The following is a 24,171-nucleotide window of genomic DNA, read 5'->3' on the forward strand; positions in this document are numbered from 1 at the left end:
GTCTACAGAATCAGGTGTCGATGACCTCAGCAAGAGTGTTTTCGGTCCCACCACGACAAATGCTAATCTGGGGGAAACTAAGTTCCTGGTATGTGTTCAGTTGGTAGCACTGGGGAGGTAAGGAATGCTAGAACGAAGGTTCTGTAGCCAAGGAAGGACACGGTTCCCAGACTTTTCCTACCCAGCTGTGGTTAGCAAAATAACAGCCCCCCAAAGACGGCTGCGTCATAATCCCTGGGACCCATGAATATGTTACCTTATATGGCAAAAGGGATTTTGCAGACGCTATTAAGTTACGGCTCTTGAATGGGGAGATGATCCTGGGTTAGCCAGGTGGGGCCAATGTCATCACAGACAGGAGACCCTGTAAGAGGGAGGGAGAAAGGTCAAAGTCAGAGATGTGACAGCAGAAGCAGAAGTCAGACAGAGACCTGAAGATGCTGTGCTGCCGCCTTCGGAGGTGAAGGAGGGCGTCCTGAACTGAGGAATGCAGGTCTCTAGAAGCTAGAGCAGGAAGACAGCACAGCCCCGTCAATCCGTTTTAAACTCCTGACCTTCAGTACTGCAGGATAATAAAGTGGTGCAGCGACAGGAACCCGGTGCACTAACACAAAACTCAGCTTTGTTCTTCCGAGGCCTGGGGAATAAATGCACCTGCTCAGGATGCCAGAGATGCCATAAGCCAAGGTATGAGGTAAGATCTGAAAGTCAAGGTAGCCGGGGCAGTGTGCAAGCCTGGGCAAAGCCACCCGGCAGCCAGCACAGATATAAACAATTCCTCCCAACAGCGGAGGCGGGCAGGTCCAGCTCCCAGACACCTTTCCTGCGACACCCACACGAGCGTGCACTGTTGTCCTCTTTGGGGACACCTAGTATTGTTAGATTTTTTTTAGTTTAAAATGGATACCTCCATTCACACTAGAGTCCTGATAACTTATTGGTTTTCCCTCCCAGAGTAATTTGCTTTTGAAAAAGAACATGCCCGACAGAAGAGAAGGCAGACCCTAAAAGAACACATCTCAGCCAGACCTTTCACAAGGGAAGAGGGCCGTGTGACGATGAGGGCAGAGTCTGGGTCAAGGAACACCAGAGTTTGCCAGCCAACCACCAGAAGCTAGGAGAGCAGCCTGGGACAGACTCCCCCTCACAGCCCTCCAAAGCAACCGACCCTACCAACATCTTAATCTTGGATTTCTTGAGAACAGTGACACAGTAAATTTCTGTTAAGCCACCCAGTTTGTGGCACCTTGTTGCGATGAGCCCAGGAAACTAATACAAATGCCTTCAGATGCCGGGCAAGCATCTGAAATGAGTGAAGTGGGTGAGGCTCGCAGGCTTCCACGGGGAGGGCTGTGCCCGTGAATTCCCCTGAAAGGGATGTGTCCCTCTCAGCAGGCCTGCGGGTGGGGGTGTGTGGCAGGCAGAGCCCAGAGGCCCAGAAGAGACTTTGGTTCCCAGCCCTGGCGAGGACACCCGTGAGGAGAAGTAGGCCACGCAAGAGGTCGAGTTAGGCTCCCTCCACCACACCCAGGGTGGCTGAACCGCTGCAGGGACAGAAACCCGTAACATTCCCTGCAAGAAGCCAAGAATCTTGTGTGACCGGTCTGCTCTCCTGGATATCCATGTGTGGCACACTCCTCAATGCCTGGCACGGTCACCAGGATCTCAGAATGGAAAACCACATCTGGGGCTGTCCCAGAACACAAGTCTTAAAAACAGTTTGCAGGACATCCCTGCAAACTGCGGTCCGGTGGTTAAGACCCCACGCTTCCAAAGCAGGGGACACGGGTTCGATCCCTGGTCGGGGGGCTAAGATCCCACATGCCGCGCGGCGCGGCTAAAACAACAACAACCAAAACCAACCAAACACAAAAATACATTAAAAAAACAACAACAACACAGTTTGCAGGGCTGGATACCTCCCTTCCCCTGCCCTTGCAGCCTCCCAGGCAGAAAGGACTTGAGGTCAAGGGAGGCCTCGAGGTCCTCCAGTTCAACTTGGGAGCTGAAAACCTCAGGAACAGGTGAGATGACAGGAAGCCTCTCCTAATAAAAGCAAGTCATTTGCCGTCTGGCGGCCTTGGCTCCAAGTTTCCAGAGAGCTGGGCCAGGCCCCGTGAATGCCTGCTTTCTTTCTCTGAAGAAGGAAAAAAAAGGGGGTTCTCAGGTGTGTCCACCTGGGAAGGCTGCCCTCAAGGAGGAAGGAGGGTGGCTGGGGGAGATGGAAAGGCAGTCTCTTTCACCTGGGAGACAGGTGTTACCTGTGGGTTGGCGATCAGCACAGATCAAGCCTGACTCTAGAGGCCCTTGGCCACAGCAGCTAGTTGCTTAATCGGAACCTGGATGATGAAGCCTGGAGAGGGCTTCGGGTTGCTTCCTCTTTCCCAGGGAGACCCAGCAGCTGGGTTACTGGGGCAGCTCTGTGGCAAGCAACCCACCCGGCCGACAGATACTCAGAGATCAGCTAGAAGCCTGGGGTCAGCTGGGCCTCTCAGCCTGGGGGTTGGGGCCTGTGTTTGCTTCTCAGCTCTGTCGGGAACTGGTTCCGGGGCTTAGGTGAGACCCTTCAGCTCTCAGGGTTTCAGTGCCCCGTTATCAAAGGGGCAAAGCATCTTGCTTTTGCTCAACCTTGTCTCTTGGGCCAGGGACGCTGATGAGTGCTTCTGGAGATGAAATAAAGCTCTTTAGAGAGGGGCTGGAGGGCGGTGTGGGCCTGGAGGGAGGCAGCCTGGAGGGGGGAGGTGACGCACAAGAATGAGGAGGGCAGAGCAGGGACCGTGGGGGTGGGGGCGGGGGCGAGGCCGCTGGGAGGACAGAGCAGCCATTGTGCAGACTGGAACCGGGGCCAGAGGGCTCGGCCCTTCACCTCCCTCCCGCTGGGCCCCCGGAGGCCGGATAATGAACCCAGCAGGCTGCTCCGCCTCCCTCGTCGCTCGGTTTCCAGTCAACCCCGCCCCCGTCCGGCCCCACGACCCCAAGGGCTCCAGCCCGGGGCGCTGGGAGGCGGAGGGACCCAGTGGCAGGTGGGCTTTCTCCCTGCGGACTCCTGCACAGCCAGGTCTTCCTTTCCCGAGGGCCTCAGTTTCCCACCAGACTCCAAGGTTTAAGGCAGCGGCTTTTCAGGACTGATGGAAGTGCCCTCCCGAGCGGGGGAGAAGGGGGAGGCTGCCCTGGCGGTCTCCGCAGCACCCTCCCTCCAAGACTGAGATCTCGGGGAGCACCCCGCCCGCGTCCCGCGTCTTCTAGGCGCCAAAGCCCCGACTTTGACCGGAGTCCTGGCAGGAGGAGAAGGCAGGCGAAGGGGGAGGAGAGGGATCGAGCCCCGGCTCCCGCAAGGAGCCCCCTCCTCCCGCAGGCGCTTGAGTCTCCGCGTCGCGTGACCGCGGCACTGCGGCTGCAGCGCCGCGCTCCCCTCCTGGCGCCGGATTCCTGGGGGTTGCGGGTGGGGGCCTGTAGGTTCAAGATCAGACCTCAGCGGACACCCGCCGCGGCCCTGCGAGAGGGCGATGCCGCCCCGCCCCCGCTTCCTCGCCCGGTTCCTAGTTTCGCATGGTTTCTCGACCCGTGAAAGCGTCGCTGAGTCACCTTCCCGGAACACGCTCGGGACGCTCAGGACCCAGCCAGGGCTGCCCGGGGGCCACGCAGGACGGAGGTGGCCACCACCCGGACGCGTGCCAGGCCAACGCGTCCCAGCCTGCGCCTCCCCTCTACGTGGGGACACTTGGGCCCCGCCCTCCTCCCCTCCCAGGTGTTGGGAAACGGGGCCGGGCCGCCTGGGTCCTCTGTAAGAGATGCGGCGGAGGCGCGCCCGAGTTCCCGGGGCCGCAGAGACCTGCCTCTTCTCGACTTGAGGCGATGGGAAGAGAGTTGTGAGCGGGTGTCGGTGGGGGCAGGTGTGGGCGCGTGAGCACTTTGCAGCCTGCTGTACCACCTCAGCCTCCTACAGCGGTTTGGGTTTTCCTAACTTTGGCCCTACCTGGTCAGGTCGCCAAGTCCGCCTTGGTAACTTCCTCCTCTGGGTCGCCGCCAACAGCCCCCCAGGGAGTTTACTCGAGTTGGTCGCGGACGAGTTCAGGTCAGACACTTACTTGCCGGTGATATGTTTATCACACAAGCACCGATACACGAGTCCTGGGCCCGTTTGCATCTTCCCACTGAGCCAGTGGAGGCGGCGGAGGACACGCCCCCGATGCTTGGCTGCCCAATGCGGATGGGGACCCCTAGGCCTGTTTACACCGCCGAGCTCCTCTCGGGTGCGTGGGCCTGGATCGCCCGCTGCGGAGCAGCTTCTCTGGCCTAGGCGAGCCTCGATGTTGTCCTCTGTGAAAAAGATCCAACTTTTGAGGTTCTTGACAAGGATCCCTCCTCTGGACCGCATCCCCCCGCGCAGGTCGCCAGCCTTACCCGGGACCGCTCGCCTGGCTGCCTCAGGCTCGGTGGCTGCGCTGCAGAGCTGCCTGGTCGGGAGGCTAAAAATAACTCTGGGGGAGAACTGGAGGGGCTGGAGAGACGCCCCGGCACGGAGCGGGGGGCACCCGGCGGGATCTGGGTCTCGAAATCCGGGTGGGATGGGGCGGAGCGCGCGAAGCGGGCGCTGCTTGCCCGGAGCCGGCAGCGGGGCCAGTTCTGCCAGGAGACTCCGGGGCGGAAGGTCGCAGCGTCCAGGGACAGCCGAGGGTCTGCCCGGAGCCCTGAGCCACGCGTGCCCGGAGTCCCACCCGGGGGCCGCTCCGACTTTGGGCGCTGAGGCGAGATCGCGTGAGGCCCGCGCCTCGGCCTGCGCTGCGCGTTCACCGTCGCGCGCCCGGGACGCTGCGCTCGCGGCGCGCCGCTCGTGGCCGGGCCTGGGGCTCCGCGCCTCGCCAACGGCCTCCGCCTCTCCTGCCGGGCCGCGGCGCCGCCTTCCGCCGGTCGCCTACTCCCAGCGTCCCGGGACCCAGGCAAAGGGCTGCGCGTGGCCGAGCCGTGGGCGCTGACCGTGCGGGGGGCGGCGCGGTGAGGCCGGGGACAGGCGGGCTCCAGCTATGCAGGGCGCGGGGTCCTGCCCCGCAAACGCGGGGAGCGCGGGGCGTGGCCAGGCCCGGGGGCGAGGCACAGGTCCCTCCCCGAAGTTGAGACAAAAGTTTGAGGCTGGAGACAGCGAGGCCGTGCGGTCAGCGTTTGCCCGGCGGTCCGGTTGTCCCTCAGATGCGAGGCTGAACCAGGGACGAGCTGCGTTCAGCCCTAGGCCACTGTGGGGAACGGAGGTGGCGCTTCCCCAGCAAAGCGGACCGACTGGGTAGGGCTGGCCGCCCGCCCTGTCCTCTCGCCGTGCGTGGCTCCTGGGCGGTCGGGGGAACTGCCGCGCACCGCATGGCCTCCGCGCCCACTCGGCTGCGGCCGAGGGAGGCGGCGGCTGGCGGCCGGGCTCCGGCTCAGCTCTTGCGCGACTCCGGCGCTGCTCCCACGAGCGCTGCGCGCGGCGCCGCAGAGCCTGGTCCTTAGAGGCGCGCGCGGCGACTCCGGCCGCTCCGGAGCTCAGGGTAGAGGACACGGCGACCCGGCTGTTTCGGGGCGGGGATCGCTCGCCCCGAACTTCGCGCCCTGCGATGTCCACTCACGTTCTGGGATTTTCACGCAACTGGACTCCCCTCCTCCTGGCAGCGCCCAGGGGGTGAGGACCTGATCCCCTGGAGAGAGCCACGGGGCTCTGAATCATCGTCGGGCCGGAACCCGAGGCCCCAGGAAAGAAAGCCCCTCAGGAAGAGACCCTTTGCCTCTGGGGGTGGGAGCTCAGTTCTAGGACGGGAGCGCCCTTGGTGGCACTGGACCTCGGCTCTCAGGACCTCTCGGAAAACTAGGCGATGCCGGAGGCGCGGCTCCCCGCGCGTGGTCCCAGGACCTAGCAGGGCGCCCCCCACCTCAGGGGGCCGCTGCGGACTCCACCAGCGGTGTCTCCTCTCCCCCAGATCCGGCAACCGCAGGGAATGACGCGGGTGCCCCTACAGCCCCGGCTCCGGGCGGGGAGGGCGAGCCCCACAGCCGGCACCGAGACGCCCGCCTGGGCAGGACCGATAAGGAGCTGAAGGCAGGAGCTGCCGCCGCGGACAGCGCCCCGACAGCGCCGGGGACCCCCTGGCAGCGGGGGCCACGGGTCGAGGTTATGGATGCAGGTTTGTGGGGGTCTGGCGGGGAAAGCCTGTAGGGGGATCCCTTCTCTCTCGAGAGAGAAAGGCTGGCCCGAGTCAGCTGAACAAAAGAGGCTGGGGACGCCCGAGAGAAGCACTTTTCCCGACGAGACCGGAAGCGGGCCGAGCCTGAGCCAAGCCAGGCTGGCCGGGTGAGGAGCGCGGGGCTGCCGCTGGAGCTCCCCACCGCTGGAGGCCGCTGCCTCTGGTCAGACTCTGTTGGATCAGTTACCCGTGGGTTTCAGGCACAGCGTTTCCACCCCAGTCCCCCTGCTGTGATCGTCAGCCCCCTAGTGGCCGGTTCGGGTTTGTCTTTACAGCGGGCGGCTCCCGGAACCCGCTCCCAAGGCCCTGCCGAGTGCTGGTGCTGTTAAATCCGCGCGGGGGCAAGGGCAAAGCCCTGCAGCTCTTCCGGAGCCACGTGCAGCCCCTGCTGGCCCAGGCCGATGTCTCCTTCACGCTGACGCTCACTGGTGAGTGTCTCCCCGCGGGGATGCAGGGAGCATCCCCAGACAGGGACCCCCCCACCCCCCACCCCCCACCCCAGCCCCCGCCGTGATAGCCGCGCTGGTCTCTCCGCAGAGCGGCGGAACCACGCCCGGGAGCTGGTGCGGGCGGAGGACCTGAGACGTTGGGACGCGCTGGTGGTCATGTCTGGAGACGGGTTGATGCATGAGGTGAGGCCCGCACCGGGAGGCTGGGCCTGGGTCGTGGGGGTGGGGTGCTTCCCAGGCTGAGGCCACCTGCGCTCCAACAGGTGGTGAACGGGCTCATGGAGCGGCCTGACTGGGAGACCGCCATCCAGAAGCCCCTGTGTAGCCTCCCAGCCGGCTCTGGCAATGCACTGGCCGCTTCTGTGAACCATTATGCCGGGTGAGAGCCCAGGGCCACAGTGGCCCTCAGTTTCCCCTTAGTGCCGCCCTACTGCCAGGCTTTCTTTTGTAAGTTACCATGCCCAGGGGTAACTTCCATGCCCTCTTCTCTGGAGCCTCGGCCCCTCCGTCTGGGGCCCTCTCCGTGACTCCAGCTGCTGCCTCCACCTGCTCCATCTGTCACTCCTGCCAACTCCCTAGGGACTCAGTGTCACTTCGCCCGCCCCAGCTCCCCAGGAGGAGGAAGGGGAGGACGTGTGAGGGCTCCTGCCCTCCCCATCTGACTTCTCCCTCTGCAGCTTCGAGCAGGTGACTAATGAAGACCTCCTGACCAACTGCACCCGGCTGCTGTGCCGCCGGCTGCTGGCGCCCATGGATCTGCTGTCCCTGCAGACAGCCTCCGGGCAGCGCCTCTTCTCCGTGCTCAGCCTGGCTTGGGGTTTCATCGCTGACGTGGATCTGGAGAGTGAGAAGTTTCGGCGCCTGGGTGAGATGCGCTTCACTCTGGGCACCTTCCTGCGCCTGGCGGCCCTGCGCACCTACCAGGGCTCCCTGGCCTACCTCCCTGTAGAAACGGTGGTCTCCAAGATGCCCCCCTGCCCCGCTCGGGACCAGCAGGCCCAGCAGGGCCCTGTGGACGCCCACCTGGTGCCCCTGGAGGAGGCAGTGCCCTCTCACTGGACGGTGGTGCCGGAGCAGGACTTTGTGCTGGTGCTGGCACTGCTGCACTCACACCTGGGCAGTGAGATGTTTGCTGCACCCATGGGCCGCTGTGCGGCCGGCGCTATGCATTTGTTCTACGTGCGGGCAGGTGTGTCTCGGGCCACACTGCTGCGCCTCTTCCTGGCCATGGAGAAAGGCAGGCACATGGAGTGTGACTGTCCCCACTTGGTGTACGTGCCCGTGGTTGCTTTCCGCCTGGAACCCAAGGACAGGAAGGGTGTGTTTGCTGTGGACGGGGAACTGATGATCAGTGAGGCTGTGCAGGGCCAGGTGCACCCAAACTACTTCTGGATGGTCAGTGGCTGCAGGGAGTCCCCACCCTCTCTGGAGCCACAGGCCTCACCCAGCCGGAGGCCACCTCCAGCGGAGCACTTATGACTCCGCGGGCCTTGCCGTGCCTTAGTCTGTCTACTTGGTTTACTCTGAGCTTAGGCCCCTCCCTCCCACCCCAGGGACTGGAGGGCCTGTCCACAGCTCACGTGGCCGGCCGGGAGGAGGAGGAAGACTCCTGGAGAAGGCTGGGAAGGATGGCTCTGCCCACCAAAGGCCAGGATGAGGTGCTGGGCTAGGAGCGTGGAGGCCACCATGTTTGGTTTTGGGAGCCCCGGGAGCCCCACCCCCTGAATCAAATCCAAATAAAGCAACTTTCCCAGCCTACTGGTCTTATCCTAGGGGTTGGGGAGAGTGGGGTCTTGCTTCTTCCAGGGCTCTAGAATTTAACATGATGCCCAACGGTCCCTCCTGGATGGGGCAGTGCACATGCTACTGGCCCCTGGGAAGTCATTTTGGTGGTGGGCACAGGATCAGAGCTGGTCCCGGCTGCTTTTGTAGGGGTGGGGCCCTGCCCCAGTGATGATTGTGCCACATCTGGCCTGGAGCCAACTGCCTCTTCGCACAAGCGGGAAGACTGAGGCTCACAGTGAGTGTGTCTTACCTAGGGCCACACGGCCAGCGAGTCTCAGCGGAAAGAGAAAACGCCTCCGAGTTAGGCGCGCTGGGGAGAACGGGCAAGGGGCAACAGAGGTCCAAATGGCAGGCAGCTGGAGGAACCCGTCCTTGTGGGGGAGTGGTGGGCAGGGGTTAAAAGGAAGCAGCAGGGAGGGGCAGATGCTACCCGCTCAAAGCGGGGAACCCTTTTGGCTTCAAGCCCAGGCCAGGTGCTGCCGAGTCAGCTCCCCCAGCACCTGGAAGGAGCTGAACCGGTGCAACTGGTCAGTCACGGGCCCCTGGGGGCCACGGCTACTGCTGACGCACTGCTGAAAGGCAGCTCTTGAGGAACAGGACACGGGCCCTGCTCGGAGGCGAGAGCACCGACCCACTGAACTTCTAGACCCTCACCTCCCGGCCCCCGTGAGTCCCCCGGACGGGAGGCGCGGAGGCGCAGAAGCAGGCTGGGAGGGGAAGGTGCCGCTGCCTCGAGCCTCCCCAGCAACAGGGATCTTTCCTTCCCCTGGGGAGGGTGTGTGAGGTGCCCCCGAGGGAAAGAAAGGCGACAGAGCCGGATGGATGGCAGAGGCAGGTTTAATGGTGCCACCTTGTCTTTTTTGTACATTGTAATGAGCCAAACAAAAGAAAAATGCAAGTAAAAAAAAAGTTTAATCACACCGCACTTTATACAGGCATCTTAAGCAGTAGGCATCCACATCGCCACGTGAACAACGCACCGGGAAGCACAGCCCCGGCGGCAGGCACCCCGGGTGATCCTCCAACAAGACACCGGCTCCGGCCCCGCCCTTCCCCGCGCTGCTGCCGGCCGCCCGCGCGGTTGCGGCAGCGCAGGTGTGGAGCCAGCGTAAGGCGGACAAGACGCATCATGCTTTGGCTTCTTATTTTGTCTTTTTTTTTCCTAGTAAGAGTTAATATCTTTGCTTTTGAGATTTATTTTCTTTCAATCTTAAATATTACATACATACACCAAAATTACACAGCTGCGATGTGCTCAACAGCGTCCTATTCAACTGGAGCTTCACATTATCAAACGCTTAGAAAACTTGTAAACCTCTGGGCCCGTCTCTGCGAGGGAGGAGGAGCCTGCGGGCCGCCTCTCTCCCGCATTGAGCCTGCAGCTTGTAAGTGAAGGGCTGACAGGCCTCGCGCTCATCCTCCGGGAGAGAGGGCTGGCTCGCTGTGTTCAGGGAGCTATATGCCGCCTCCCAGCGTTAGCATTTGATAGTGGGAGGGGCACAGTCTACAGGAGGGGCCCTCGCACTTGCCCTGGCCTTGTCTGTGCTGCTGCCTCCGGGGGCCCTGGGATGGGGCTGAGCGGGGGAGCAGATGCGCAAGGCCCCGTGGGACAGGAAGAGCAAGGCACCTACAGCTGTTTCCTTCCCAGCAGCTCCCTGGTCCTCACTCCATGTCAGCGTGTCAGGGCCACCACCTCTCCTGGGGGTCACCCTGAACCCAGCCTGGTCCCAACCTCTCTTAGAGAGCGAGTTCAACAGGCCCGAAGGCTCTCCTGTGCAAATGGGCCAGAGCAGAGCCAGGAGTCTGTGACGGCAGCTACAACTCCCAAGGGAGAGTGTTGGCGCTGGGACACGAGGGAGGAGGCGGTTGGTGGTGGCAGCAGGAGGGCCTGGGACACTAGGAAGCTACAGTGGGACTGAAGAGGACAAAGGGGACCGGGGAACCGCTGGAGCAACCCACACTTCATGCAAGGCACGTCCACTCGTCCCACGGGTCCGGCCCCGCGGGTCCGCACATACCTGGGCCCCGAGTTCTCCCGCGTCAGCCCCCACGAAAGGCCCACCTCCGACCTGAGGTGGAGATGGCGAGGGAGGAAGTGCTGGGACACCCTGCCTGGGGTGACAAGTGGAAAATCAGCAACAGGGTTCAGATTTTCTTTGCCACGCGGACCCCGCTTGCTGGAAGGTTGCTTGGGAACAGAAATGGCAGCATCTCAAGAAACTTCCTGCACTTCAGCATCAAACTCACCTTGGGAAGAAAAGGGCAATGGGCGGGGCTTGCACTGGGGACGGAGGAGGAAAGGGAAGAGGGGAGGTTCCAGGGGAGGGAGTGAGCAGGCAGCAGCTGGCCTCTCCCCGCGGCGGCGCTCCTTCCTCCAGGGCTGGCTGACTACTTGTCCTCCAGGCTCTCGGGCATGCCCGCCTCCATCAGAGCGGCCCGGAACTGCGTCAGGACCCCCCGGATGCTCTTGATGAAACCCTTAGACAGCGGGAAGAGGGGGAAGCCGATGTCAGGGTAGCCACTCTTCTCAGGCAAGAAGCTCCGGTAGCTCTTTCTCCGCTTCTTTGGTTTGACACTGGGTGGCACTGAGGCGTCAGGCGCTGCCTCCGAAGTCTGGTCTGTGCGGTCCCTGCTGGCTGAGGCCGGGCCCTGCGCGCCGCCCTCCGAGTCTGAGCCCTGGGAGGCCTCTCCAGGGGCCAGCCCTCCGTCCTCAGGTTCTTCTCGGCCGTAGTCTGAGAGCTCGGCCACAGCTGGCGGCTCTGGCGAGCTACTGTCCTTGGGAAGCCCGTTGGGCAGCGCTTGGGCCCTCTCCAGCAGGGCGTGGGTTTCCAGCCAGGACTCAATGCGGTTCACCAGCCGCCAGCCGCCAGTACCGAAGTGCTGCCGGATCTCCTGCTCGAAGACCTCGGGCGGCCGCCGCACCAGCTGGGTCATGGACTGCACCACGCGGATGAGCGCCATCTCGTTGTAGCAGCGACTGTTCTCATAGCCCTCCTGTAGGCCGCGGTCGCTGTCAAAGCCGGCTTCGTTGTAGTACGGTTCATTCACCAGGATTAGACCTGCGGGAGGAGAAGCCCATCAGGCCCGCCCGATCTCAACCCCCGAGAGGAGGCCAGAGCTACAGACAGGAGGTGGGGGACGCAAAAGCCAGAGGCACTGTGCCCTCCGGCAGCCCTGTCACCACCCCCGGCCCCGCCCACCGTACCTTGGATGGAGATGAGCACCTGGAGAAGGCTGGATTTGCTCGTCCACCTCTCTGTCCCCTAAAACACACACACAGTGCCATCGATCAACTCTGTCCCAGACACTTGTCCAGACTGGCCTCCCCCAGTCCTGACCAGGTGCCGGCACCGGACCCACCTTTCCAATCCAGGTGCCCAGGAGGCTGACGCACACCTTCCCATTGTCATACAGGTTGGGGTTCAGACGGCCACTGCACTGGGAGAGGTAGCAGAAGTGGGGGGGCACGGCTGGGTAGATGTTGGGGAGCTGGATGTCAAACAGGTAGAGGCCGTCCTCGTAGGGGGTGCGAGTGGGGCCCTTGATCAGGGCCGAGAAGAGGTCCTAGAGGAGGGAGGGAGGGAGGGCTGAGGTTGGCGGCGGGCTTCCACACGGGGCAGCTGGATGTGATCTTTTCCAGGGCGCTGTGCGGCTCCAGCAGGAGCAGCTCCCTGGGACTCCAGACACTGGCCGCAACAGAGAAGCTAAACGCAAACATCTCTGTGCAGACCTGCTTGGCATCTTTTAACTCCCGGCACAAAAAGAATTTTCCAAGCCGGTTTGTATCCTACCAGGTTTTTTCCTTATAAATCGTTACTTGTAAGTTGCAGTCCTCAAAGCAGCCCCCCACCCCCAGTGAAGCAAGCAACAAGTACAACGCATCAGAAGATGAAAGGACATTCCAGGGTGGCAAGGCTGCACTTGCTTTTAGGGAACTAGGAGGATCAGAGGAACTGAAGTCGGGGAAGATGCTGGGAGACCACTAGGAACTCAGGCTGTGAGTCATCGAGGGGGCTCTCCACAGACACCAGAGATCCACACTGACTGTCAGGGCCGGGGGCATCGCCAGGGCAGCGCGCCGGTGAGCAACGAGCTGAGAGCCGGCTAGGGCCCCGGACGAGCTGGTGACGGGATCCTCGCGTGCGCCTGGGACTGGAGCCACTCTGGGGGCCTCAAGGCAACACACGATTTCCCTTTCCCTCTGAGTGAGATTTGGGTAGAAAGCGAACAAAAGAGTTCTTCCACCAGCAGAGCTGAGATGGGCTGGAATTTTCAAAAGGGATTTTACCAAAACCCAAGGAGAACTAAAAGCATCACCAAGAACCTCGAGCAGCCCTGACCACGCATGCGCTCCTGGCCCTGCCCTGGGGTTTCTGGCCACCTGCAGGCCCATTTCAACAGTGCCTCTCTTTGTGGTCCCTTTCCTTTGGCCCCTTCCTCCAGGCCTGGGCTGGAGCTGAGGCCTCACTCGGACCCAAATTCAGTGTCTCGCATGGTGCCAGGCACACAGCAAGGCCCAGTGAAGGTCTGCTGAACAGTAAGGTGGCAGATGGACCGCGCTCGCTCATTCCTGGAACGAACAAGGAGGCGCTCACACGCCTCCACCAGCATGACTCAAAACACGGGGCCCAGGTCACAGAGAAGTGGCAAATGGAGTGTGACGTGGCCACGGGAGGCTATACTGTCCTGTAGCTAAAAAGCAATGACCTACATCAGTAGATCTCAAAAATTACCCTGTTGACTGAAAAAAAAAACAAGTTATAGATGATGTGTATGATGATGTGCTATTCGTGTAGAAGAAATCCTACAAGATAGGCTGGTTTATGGCGATGCACGAACACGTAAACACAGAAGTAGATCACCTAGAAGGAGACCCATGAAACTCCTGAAGTCATGGCCCCTGGGGGCAGGGTGAGGATTGGTCAAAGGCAACTATGACTTTTTCTAAAATGTTCTAATTTTTCAAAAACGAGAGAAGAGTCAGGTGATCATTACAATCTTAAGCTAACTTTTAAAAGGACAACCATCTGGTCTAGACACACGCGTGGGACTCTTGCCAGCCGTGCGGCTCCCCCGGCGGAGCCTGTCCTGCCCCGTAAGGAGTCACCGAAGCTGCAGCCTCTCGGGCGCCCGGCAGTCCCCAGGCCCGGCCCGCACCCGGCTACTTGCCATTCTGTCCTCGAAGGTCTTGACCATGATGCCGTCGGGCAGCGAGGTGGCCAGCAGGGCCATCTCCTTCCGCACCGTGCTGAAGAACTTCTTGGCTTCTGGAGGCTGGAACTCAATTTTCTTAAAAGAGTGATTTGCTAGAGGGGGAAAGAGAGTGGTCAGTTCCTCAGGGCGAGGCCTGGGAACTCCACCTGGAGGTGCGGCGGCCGCTGGGAGCACTCCCCCGACAGGTGGATGAACCCACATGCTCCCTGCCCTCCTCTTCTGGCATGGGGACTGGTGCCCAGGCCAGGGAAACGGCTCCCCCGCCCTGGGCGGCAGCCAGGGGCCAGCCACCTGGCCTCCAGATCTGGAACACACACGGGGCGAACTCACAGGGCGCGAACTCCAGCACCGAGAAGACCTCGCCCTTGGCGCTGGTGAAGGTGACCCCGGGCTTGCCGCCGCACTGCTGGCAGAGCACCGGGGTCTCGCTGGGCCACTCGGCCTTCACGGGCGACTGCCCCTCGGGCTTGTCCTCCTTGCGCTCAGTGTCTGGCACCGCCTCCATCTTCTCCTCCTCTGCGATGGCCACGTTGTCCAGGGTCTTCTTGAGGTTTTCCTGCAGCTTCTTGATGTCGTCCAGAAACTTCTTCTCCCGCGTCGGCTTCTCCGGCTCCGCCGTGGGGGAGGTGGGCGAGCCCGTCAGAAGCTGCTCCACGGTCATGTTCTTGAGGCTCTCCAGGATCTTGATGGCCTCTTTCAACTCCCGGAAGCTCTTCGGGGGCCCATCCTTGCCCGCCTTCTCCATCAGCCCAGCCACAGGGGTGGCCATGGCCACGGCTCCCTGGATGGCGGCCGTGGCAGCCTCCTCGCTGATCACCACTCCCTTGTCCTCCTCGGGGGCCGCCGGCTGCTCGGTGGCTGGGATGGGGGGCTCCTCTATCTTGGGGTGCTCGTCCTCCACCAGCCCATTGTCCGTCTCCCAGCTGTCACTGTCATCCTCCCACTCATCTGAGGACGCCCCACTGGTGCTGCCTTCCACCGAGTCATAGTCTGACTCCTCGATCTCAGACTCGATGTTGTACAGGTGCTGGTGGGGGGAGATGGGGCGCGGGCCATTCAGGGGCGCTCTGCCGGGACCCCAACCCTCAGAGCTGATGGCGCCCTGAGGCCTCGGCAGCCACGCCACCCTTCCTCCCTTTCCTGCTCTGGCCTCCGCAGCTGGGCCTCTGTGCTTGGTGGGCCCTAGGCCCCTGAGAGGCACCTCCGCTGCCCCAGCCCCACCCATGGGCCCCAGGCCCAGCCAAGGCCTGTTCCAGCCTCCTGGCCGCTGAGTGCACCTGGTCAGCGCGGCCGTGTCACAGCCTGTTCCCGCCCCTGGAATGGCCTCCTGGACGAGGGGTGAGCCCCTTCCCCACCCCACGTTGGTGCCAGGAGAGGGGGGCTGGGGTGTGAGCATCAGCTCAAACAAGGGAGCGAAGAAACGGCGTCCAAAGCAGCCCTGCCGCTCAGAACCCATCTGCTTTCTCTCCCTGATCTGTGAAAGTTTTCCTCGAAGTGTTGGTGTGAAGGCTCTGTTTCTTAAAGGAAGCAACCTGTGTTTTCTTACCACAGTGGACGGGGATCCAGGCAGATCTGGGAGGTCTGAGAAAATCTACACACGACTGGCAATCCAGCTGTAGGCTGCCTCTCTGCTTTCCCGACTCTCTCACCCTGGGGCTCTGGGTGTAACACTGCCTTTCCTTTCCCTGAGACATTCCTCCCCCAAAGCAGACTCCCTGGCCAGGAAGATCTGAGCCCCCGGCCCGGCTGCCACGGTCTGGAGCCGCGAGGTGGGCTCTGCAGGGGCTCACCTGGGGCAGGATGATGGTCTTTGAGTTATCAGCCCACACCACCTCCACCTTGCTGCTGACGTCCACGCGGGCGACCTGGCCGACCGATGGCTGCAGGGCAAATGGGACAGGGTCAAAGGTGCAGCTCCCCAAGGGTGAGGGCAGGGGCAAGGCCATGAGAACAGAAGGGATGTGGGCACCAGCCAGAGACCACCGTGAGTACCTCGAGCACGGGACCCTTTGGTTGAAACACCCTCAACGCTCACCGTCCACTGAGCCCCCCACTCACTCCCTCCCTGCTCACAGCACCCTGGTCTCTCCGGGCTTCCAGCCTCGGGACTCTCGTCCCCACTCTTCCTCTGCCTGGAATCTGCCCAACCCCACCCCGTGTCCCCACTTGGGCTCCAGGGCGCAGCTCAGACGCCACTTCCCCAGGCCTCTCCTGTGCTCCTGTAGCGCCTGACACCACGCTCGTGGCGCGGAGGACAGGAATGGGCTTCTCTAATAGGCCCAGGGAGCAGCTGTGTGAACGAGGCCTGAGCCCGGCAGGCAGGTGAGTCCTCGTGCAGGTGCTCGGACTGAGCGGCCCCACTGCCGGCAGCCGCTCTCCTGGGGAAGGCGCTTGGGGTGACACGCAGCTCAAAGGACTTGCAGGTCTTGGCTCCTGGTGCCACCTGGTGGCACCATCATGTACTGCAGCTGACGCACAGGCCAGGGCGCACGTACCTCATCCTCCCTGTGAGGCCCTCCATCCTCAGTGTTGCCAATCCGGATAACAATATCGGTCGTGCGGAACCGAAAGTCAGGGTGATCGGCAATGTCGTAGACGCTCACATCTTCCTCCTCTCCAATCAGCTGGGAAAGGATGGGTGGTCGTGAGCCCAGGGGCCCTACATCCAGCCCACCAGAGCCCACCCTGCAGGAAACGCGGGGGCAGCACCCGCTCACCTCCACGTCGTCCCCACTCGGCCGCAGCTTGAACCACTTCACCATGCAGGTGCGGCCCACGTGGTCCCCAGACTGCACCACGCCGTAGACAGCAGGGTCCGGACAGCTCTGGACTGGGGACCCAGCGGGGGGGCGGGGGGCGCATGACTAGCTAAGGCACCCTGGTGGTGCCACCTGCCACCCACCCACCCACTGCACGTCAACCACAACGGGGCCCAGAACCCACTGCTTCCCTGGCTCGGACAGTGCAGGCCAGAAAGGCTCCCCGAGTCTTCAGAAGAGTGAGCCACCATCCAAGGGGAGTGTCCTTGATGCCCAGACCTCTCGCCCCTTCTTCCCAAGCCCCACCCGGCGCTACCTCGCTTGTCCACCACGAAGTCTCCAGGGCAGAACTCATTGTTGTCCAGGTGGTGCACAGGGAAGAGGTCGTTGGAGCGGACGTTGCACTCCACGGAGCCGTCCTGCCACATCACGTCTGCTGAGGTCATCGTGGTCACCACCTCCACCGCCACCCTGCAGGGCAGGACCAGTGAGGAAAGGGCAGCTACGCTCTCTACCCACCGCCCCACCTCGCGGGCTTGGTAACCTGAAACCCTGAGCATCAGGCAGCAGGGAAGAAACAGTCTCCCCACCAGGCATCTCCTCCGGGAAGGGGCCCCCGTCCCGCCCTCTCCCACTCCCAGACCCCTCCTTCCCACCCAGCCAAGCCCAGGCACCCACGTCATCTCGGCTGGGCGCCCCTGAGCCTTCGTGGGGCCTGCAGACCACGAGCGTGCCCACGAGTACGTGAGCCTGGGTGTGCATGCGTGTGGGGGGGGGGGCGGGGGCAGGACACCCGGCCGGGAAAGGGAGGCGCCCCTGAGCTCACCTGTCCCCCGGCTTGAAGTCCCGACTGATCTTATTCTTCTTCCTCTTGTGTTTCCGCTTTAAGTTCTTGATGGACAAGGGGATGCTCTTCTTGCGACCTGCGCCGCTGCCGCTCTGGGAGGAGGTGGTGGAGCTGGCGGAGGAGGTCACCGAGCTGCTGTCGTCTGTGTCGTCGGCGGCCTCGTCATCGGCGTCCTGCTCGGCCGAGTGCAGCCGGTCGTCCCCGCCCTCCTTCAGCAGGAAGGGGGGCAGCTGCTCGCCCCCCTCGTGGGCCTCCTCGGGGCCCTCGTCCTGCATCTCCACGGGGCTGGCAGACCCATCGGGCGTCTCCTCGGGGCTGGCGGACCCTGCTTCGCTCTTGGCTTTGGCCGCCCCCTTCTTGCCTGTGTCCTCCACGGAATGGTCCCTGGAGCACCGGGAGTCCGGGGAGCAGGACATGATCCTCACAACCTGCTTCTTGAGGAGGCGCTTCACCTGCGGGGAAGGAACGGGGAGGGCGGGCGCTGTGGAGAGCCGGCTGACGCGGCCGGACCCCAGGCAGCTCGGTCTGGGGGGTGACAGCTGTACACACCTAACTGGCCTGCAAGGGTCATCAGGGCTGCCCCCCAAGGCCTAAAGCACAGACCTTCCTGCTGTGGAAATGGCTCCAGGCCAGTTCCTCAAACGCCCGCCAAGCCCCAAGCCCGAGGACATACCTTCTTGGCCACAGAGCCCTCCCCCTGGGCGCAGTGTTTTTCTGGACATTCACAGGCAATCCTGGCCGGCTCTACCTTGGCTGGGAAGACATACAGACAGCGCTCCCCGAGCTGCCGCTGAGCATGGTCAAAGCATCCGAGACGCTTCACCCTGGGAGGGGAGGGAGGAGAGGCAGGGGCTGGGCCAGGGGTTTCTCAGCCCCGCGCACCCGTGCCCGCGGCCCAGAGACTTGCTTGGGGACCGCCCCTGAGGGCGCCGGAGCAGGTGGCGCACTGGAGCCGCTCACCTGCCTAGGTTTTCCTGGGTGATGACAGAGGGCGGGGGGCTGACGCTGTCCGTGCCCCCTGGACAGAAGCTCTTGGTAATCCACGTGACCTTCAGCTCCACAACCTGCACCTGGGGGTGGCGGGCGGGACGGGGCCACGGTCAGCAGGCTCTAATGCCCTCTCTTTAAGCAGCTGTCCGGAGCCCACCTGCCCCCAGAGCAGGAAGCAGGTCCTCATCACGGTGCAGCACCAAGTCTGGACACCCCCAGAACAGGCCCAGCCCAGGGGTCACTCACTGCGGCCTCCTCACCTCCAGTCAGGGCCCAGAGGACCTGCCACTCTCCACCCTCCCACCTTGCTCGGCCCGGGTTCCCTGGGTCCTCAGAGCAGCCGCACCCCAGGTGGGGCAGCGGGGGCGGGAGAACCAGGGCCTCCCCCCCGCCCCGCCCCCACCCCTACCTCTTCGACCAACACGCGGAACTTGCTCTTCGTGCTGAGCACGGGCTTGACCCCCGACAGCCACTGGACACTGGAGAAGATCTTGGCAGGGCCAATGAGCACCTGGCCTGGGTAGAAGCCGTAGGAATCATCAAAGAAGAGACCCTGCAGGATTGGGGGCCAGAGAAAAGTCCCCGTGAGCACTGCCTCCTCAGGGGAGGGCGCTCTCCATACCCGCACCCCCTGCTCTGTGCCTGGCTCCCGCTGGCCCCTAAGGCTCCGGAGCAGCACCTCCCAGACCTCAGGTGCATACAAATCACCAGGGATCTTACTGAAATGCACGTCTGACCCATTCTGCTTCCAAGCCCTCAGGCCACAACAATGCTGCTGGTGCAGGGGAGGCACTTTAAGGACTAAAGCTCCAGAGGACAGGGGTCCCCAAACCTGCTTAATCACACACACTCCCCTAGTATTCTTATTGACAAACTGTCATGTACTACTGTTCTAAAATGTCAATTGCAGTACAATACCGCATATGCTCTAAGAAAACAGGAGATTTAAAAAGGATGAGATACAAAGTTAACAAAATGCAAAGAAAGGTCCTACTGCTTTCTGCCCACACCCAAACTTCTATACCTTTGGATACACACCGCCCCTTTTCTAGGAAAGCAACGGCGTAGAAGCAGTGGTTAGCCTGGGTCAGCTCCAAGCTCTCTGCTGAGAAGTCCCTCCTGCACAGCCCAGGGGCTGAGGAACATGAGATGAGGGGCCCCCCACCCCCCAGGATCCTTGGGTGGAGCCAACGTACAGAGTCGCTGACGTGCGGGCAGACATCGTAGAGCTTGGCACCATCCTCTGTGTTCATGGAGCACCTGCAACAGGGCACAGGGGCTTGGTTGGCACCCGACATAGTGCCTGAGTCTTAGGGGAGGTGAGGCAGCCAGGACCCCTTGTGGTGCCGGTCAGGATCTAAAGGGCTTGTCCAGAGGTGTCAATACATCCGCCCCCCCAAAATAGGCAATTCATCCTCCGCCCACACCTCAGCCCCTGCACTGGTACAAGGAACTCTCCTAAAACAAACAAGACTCTACCCCCAGCTCTGAGCGTTCACCACCATTAAGGTGCCTAAAATAAAGCATCAGCTCCTCTCGCGTGTCCTAAACGATAATGCAGCTCTCCCGAAGCCACGGCACAGCCTAGACCAGAAACTGAGCCAGAGAATCAGGCCGGGCTGACAAGGAGACCAGCCCAGGGTCATGTCCTGAGACTCGGGGCCCCGAAAGCCTGCAGGCCCTGGCACGGCCCTCGAGGAAGCGAGACAACAGCCCCTGCCCCCCTTCCCGGGCCGCCCCACTGGACGGGCTTCTCTGCGGGGAGGTCAACAGACCCTGCCCCCGACCCTGCCCCCCTTCCCGGGCCGCCCCGCCGGACGGGCTCCTCCCGGACGGGCTCCTCCGCGGGGAGATCCGCACCTGGCGCCGTTGGATAGCTTGAGGATGATCTGGTTCTTCAGGTCGTAGACCTTCCCCAGCCAGCAGTCGTAGGCGATGTAGTCCCCATACATGAAGGGCTGCAGATCAGGGGGACAGGGCCGTGAGAGGTGGCCGATGACGCTGGTGTCCAGGGCACCAGTTCCTCTTGGCCGCACAGACAGGTCCGACCTAATAGCTGCTGCAGCAGGCTTTCCCCCGAGAGTCCAGCTGCACCCCAGCTCCCCTCCCACGCAGAGGCAGAAGCTTGACGGCGTCCCAGGGACACAGGACACGTAAGTGAGAGCGGGCTGGGGAGGGTGGTTATACAGACGAATAAGTAAAGTGATTTAAGCAAATAAATAACTCAACTGAGGATATCGAGAGCCAAGTCTCTCACTACTGGGGATGGCACTCACTAATACAGGAACAGGGAGGGCAAGAGGGGAGGGACCTGAGGAGCTGGACTGGGGCTGGAAGGATCAAGACGAACCCATACATCTTACACACACAGAACAGGCACGGACGTATTTAGACGTGTGTGTGTGTCTACCTATGTACACATACATGTATTCCCCCGTGTTGCCCTGAATAGGGCCTAGCAGCGATTAGCACACCCAGCGTGCATCCAGACCTTGAGAAAAAATACAAGATGGAAAGAAAGTGTTTAAAAAAAAATGGTGGGGATATGTCAAAAGGACACACATGTCAGCTTGAAGGGGATCCGACTGGCCAAATGTGGGATCATTCACGCAACAAAACAAATAATGACAGTAATAGGTTATCACCCACTGAATAAAACAGGAATCTCTGCATCCATACTGATGTAAAAAATGAATAAATAAATGGGACAGAAAGTACAGCTCTTCCATACAGTAGATGCCAAACTGATAAAAACAAGTAGGCAACGATGGAGTCATAAAATCCCCATTAAGCAGCCACCGGAGCGCTGGCCGATTCAGCTGGGAATTGTTAATGGACGCTAAGGCTGATGTACGGGGGTTTGAGAAGTACCAGGTTATTGACACAATCCCGGAATATCTCCCCACAAAGCTGATACAATCGCTTCCAACGGGGTGAATGCTGACTTTACGGTGGGGAGGCATGGCAGAGCCCCAGACGACTGGGGAGCAAACGGAATGTCCCCACCCTGCGGCCGTGGGACGTTCCGGGCCAGCGAAGAGCTCAGCGGCACTTCTGTGGCAGTTCTGCCAAGCACGCAGGGCCCCAGGCTGGTCACGGGCACTGTCAGATGGCCCCACGCTCAGGGTCACCCGGGATAAGGAAGACAAAGCAAGAGTGGGGAACCTCTCCAGACTGGGGGAGATCAAAGAGCTGACAATTCTTGTGTGTGCTCCTGATGGAATCCTGGGTCAGAGGGGAAAAAGGAGATTGTTGGGACAACTGAATGAGGTCTGTGGATTGGACAGTATTGGGTCGAAGTCCTTGTTTGGGGCTTTGAATGGTGGTTAAACAGCAGAGTGTTTCTGTTTCGGGGAAATACACACTGTAGTACTTAGGGGTCAGGTAGCATCATACCTGTAGTTTGCTTTCAAACGTTTCAGAAAAGGGGAGGGGAGAGAGAGAGGGAGAGAAGGCAGTGGGGGGAGTGAGAAAGAGAGAGCGACAGGGGAGTACAGAGAGGTGGGGAAGGAGGGAGGAAAGGTGCTGGAGCTAATGCAGCTAAGGAACCTGGATGTTGCAGGGGATAAAGGTACCGACCACTTTTCAGTAAGTTTGAAATCATTAAAAAAGTAAGCTGAAAAGAAATTTGTTCCAAAAAAAAGCATTAGAGGAGAAGGGAAACCAGCAGTCTCTGCTGGAGACGTAAAGCTGTGTCCTGACCTCACGTCTCAATGGCTGACTCACAAGAAGCGTGGTCAGGCTGCAGGGAGCGAGCTGACTGCTGGGCTTGGCCGCCCGGCCTGGGAAGGTGCCGCGGAGAGAACCAGAGCCCCGAGAAGGGAGGTCAGCAGGGGTGGCAGGCGGGGCGGGCTCACCCAGATGTGCTGCAGGTCCTTGCTGTTGACAGGGTAGACGATGCAGTTGGTGCCAATGAGCTTCACGGCGCAGTCGATGTTCACGTCGATCACCGTGCCACACTGGCTGTCCTGCGGGGGAGAAGGCATCCAGGTCCCGGCAGGCGCCCCGCGGGGCCACCCGGCAGACCCGGCCAGGACATGCCCCAGGCCACCCCCGCCCCCAACCCTGCCCCACCAAGTGGGACGCGGGACTCACAGTGGAGCGCATGTGCCGGACCACATCCCGGGGCACCACGGAGCGGTCCTCTAGTTTCAACTGGAACAGAGAGCACAGGTGTCAGAGCACGGCCCCCAAAATCACCTACAGGATACAGTCTCCTCCCTACCTCTTAGTGAAGCGTAGCATACGTATAGCTAAGCGCACAAACCCTAAGCCCAGAGCTCGGCTTTGCCAAACCCCACGCGCCCCTCCAACAGCACCTGGATCAGGAGACAGCACACCAGGTGCGACCTCCCACACCAAAAGCAAACACCGTGCTCACCAGCGGTAACTCTGATCACGCTGAAAAGTGTGGCTACATGACAAACCACGTAAGGCCTCATTGTAAATGAAAGATTTAACAGCCCATTCTGCAGAGAGCCAAACACTTTGCTGTGAGTGGAATCCTTTTTCCAGCTTCTGCCTGCCCTGCACCCCTGCTGCCGAGTGCTGAGCAGGGTGGGTTGGAGGAGGAGTGTGACACTGGGCCGAGGGTCACCCTGAAGCCGCTATCAGCCTCACCACCTTCTAATCTGGGCCATCCTGCCCCGCCAGTCACAGCCTGCTCGTTATCGACTGCCCCGCAGAGGACTGCAAGCTGCTGAGTAACCGACTCTGGACTCTCGGGACGCCGGCTTCTGGAGCCCGGCCAACTGCGCAGCGGGCACTGACCCATCCTTCCAGGACAAAGCCCCTCCCCCTGCCGGGCACCGGATGCCCACAGCAGCCCAGGCGGGAGACGCTTCTCCACTGGGCCAGCACACCTTCCTTGCTGGCTCCCCAAACCCAGGGCCGCTCCTCTGTGGTTCTTCACTGAGTCCCGGGAACCGGCGCATCTCTGTGTGGCTGCCCACCTCCCTGGCTCAGGCACCTCCAAGACCCCAAACTAGGGCGATGGAAGAGCTGCTCCCTCAGACACCCAACCGAACACTCAAGGTGACTCCACCGCAGAACGTGGGGCCTGGAACGGCGACCTCACGGGAGGAGAACTGAGAAGGGAGACACACGCTTAAGGGCACCGAAACCCTGGCAACGACTAAAGCAAACCCTGCTATTAGTGGGATGTGACTTTAAAAAAAAGTAAAGGGGAAGCAATGGGCCCGCCATTAACAGGTGACAGAGATGCTCCTCCAGGGACGCAAGCCCGTGTTCCAGATGAGAGGGAGCCCCGGCGTTAAGCACACCAGACACTCACCTGCGCTGGCGCTGCAGCCTTGCAAAGCAGCCTCGCGAAGCGCTCGTGTAAAAGGTGGGGTGAGTGGCTCAGAGGATTAACGAGGCAGTGAAAGCACAGACGGCCACCAGGCGCCTGGCCCACAGTAAGGGCTCAGCCAACGCTAAGTGCTGTGATCACTCCACCTGCCTCCGCTGCCCCCTAGGCGCAGGCTGAAGACCCTGAGCTCAGGATCCAAGATCCCAGGAGGCTGCAAGGGGCCACGTGGAGCTCTGCTAAGGGTGTGCTGGGATGACAGTGCCATTTTTCTAATTCAAAGAACCTCCCATCCTGTAACCCTCTGGGCCCAAATCCCTGGGTGGGACATGGTATTTTCAGTGCTGTCCCACCCTATCTCAAACCTCTGCTCTCATGTTAGACTTCCAAAAGCCACAACTGCAGGTCTTTCCAAGTTGCCATGGAAACCAGAAGTTGCAGTGAGGGGAAATCCACTGGGAGATGGACAGTGCTGCATGGGGCGGGAGGTGACGCCATGCTTGGAGCAGCTGCTGCTGCGGGCACAGGCCGCCTCGCGGGCTCAGGGACCCTGAGGAGAGACCCAAGTTGAGTCTGCACATCATCCCAACCTCGGCGTCTGTGTCAG

The 24,171-nt window shown here is 61.4% G+C and overlaps 2 protein-coding genes across 2 annotated transcripts in view; one reads left to right on the forward strand and one right to left on the reverse strand.

Moving 5' to 3' along the window:
* Positions 1 to 4,193: 4,193 nt before the first annotated feature.
* On the forward strand, positions 4,194 to 8,340 carry SPHK1 (sphingosine kinase 1). The gene is made up of 6 exons (XM_082859883.1): positions 4,194 to 4,253; positions 5,949 to 6,152; positions 6,488 to 6,640; positions 6,750 to 6,844; positions 6,925 to 7,040; positions 7,339 to 8,340. The coding sequence occupies exons 1-6, from the start codon at positions 4,205 to 4,207 to the stop codon at positions 8,138 to 8,140; spliced, it is 1,419 nt and encodes a 472-aa protein (XP_082716009.1). The 5' UTR covers positions 4,194 to 4,204; the 3' UTR covers positions 8,141 to 8,340.
* A 927-nt stretch (positions 8,341 to 9,267) lies between these two features.
* The window catches only part of UBE2O (ubiquitin conjugating enzyme E2 O), a 55,590-nt gene continuing 40,686 nt past the window's right edge, over positions 9,268 to 24,171 (reverse strand). The window contains exons 2-18 of the mRNA XM_082861085.1: positions 22,352 to 22,411; positions 22,114 to 22,224; positions 20,117 to 20,214; positions 19,453 to 19,516; positions 18,666 to 18,809; positions 18,227 to 18,336; positions 17,940 to 18,090; positions 17,246 to 17,718; positions 16,736 to 16,890; positions 16,378 to 16,490; positions 16,156 to 16,284; positions 15,451 to 15,540; positions 13,991 to 14,687; positions 13,616 to 13,752; positions 11,807 to 12,010; positions 11,652 to 11,709; positions 9,268 to 11,505 (exon numbers count right to left, since the gene is read on the reverse strand). Coding sequence (XP_082717211.1) covers positions 10,835 to 11,505; positions 11,652 to 11,709; positions 11,807 to 12,010; positions 13,616 to 13,752; positions 13,991 to 14,687; positions 15,451 to 15,540; positions 16,156 to 16,284; positions 16,378 to 16,490; positions 16,736 to 16,890; positions 17,246 to 17,718; positions 17,940 to 18,090; positions 18,227 to 18,336; positions 18,666 to 18,809; positions 19,453 to 19,516; positions 20,117 to 20,214; positions 22,114 to 22,224; positions 22,352 to 22,411 — 3,465 coding nt within the window. The 3' untranslated portion in view covers positions 9,268 to 10,834. The remainder of the gene's footprint in view (positions 11,506 to 11,651; positions 11,710 to 11,806; positions 12,011 to 13,615; positions 13,753 to 13,990; positions 14,688 to 15,450; positions 15,541 to 16,155; positions 16,285 to 16,377; positions 16,491 to 16,735; positions 16,891 to 17,245; positions 17,719 to 17,939; positions 18,091 to 18,226; positions 18,337 to 18,665; positions 18,810 to 19,452; positions 19,517 to 20,116; positions 20,215 to 22,113; positions 22,225 to 22,351; positions 22,412 to 24,171) is intronic.

This window comes from Leucopleurus acutus, assembly GCF_964270905.1.
Source record: "Leucopleurus acutus genome assembly, chromosome: 19".
Classification (NCBI taxonomy): domain Eukaryota; kingdom Metazoa; phylum Chordata; class Mammalia; order Artiodactyla; family Delphinidae; genus Leucopleurus; species Leucopleurus acutus.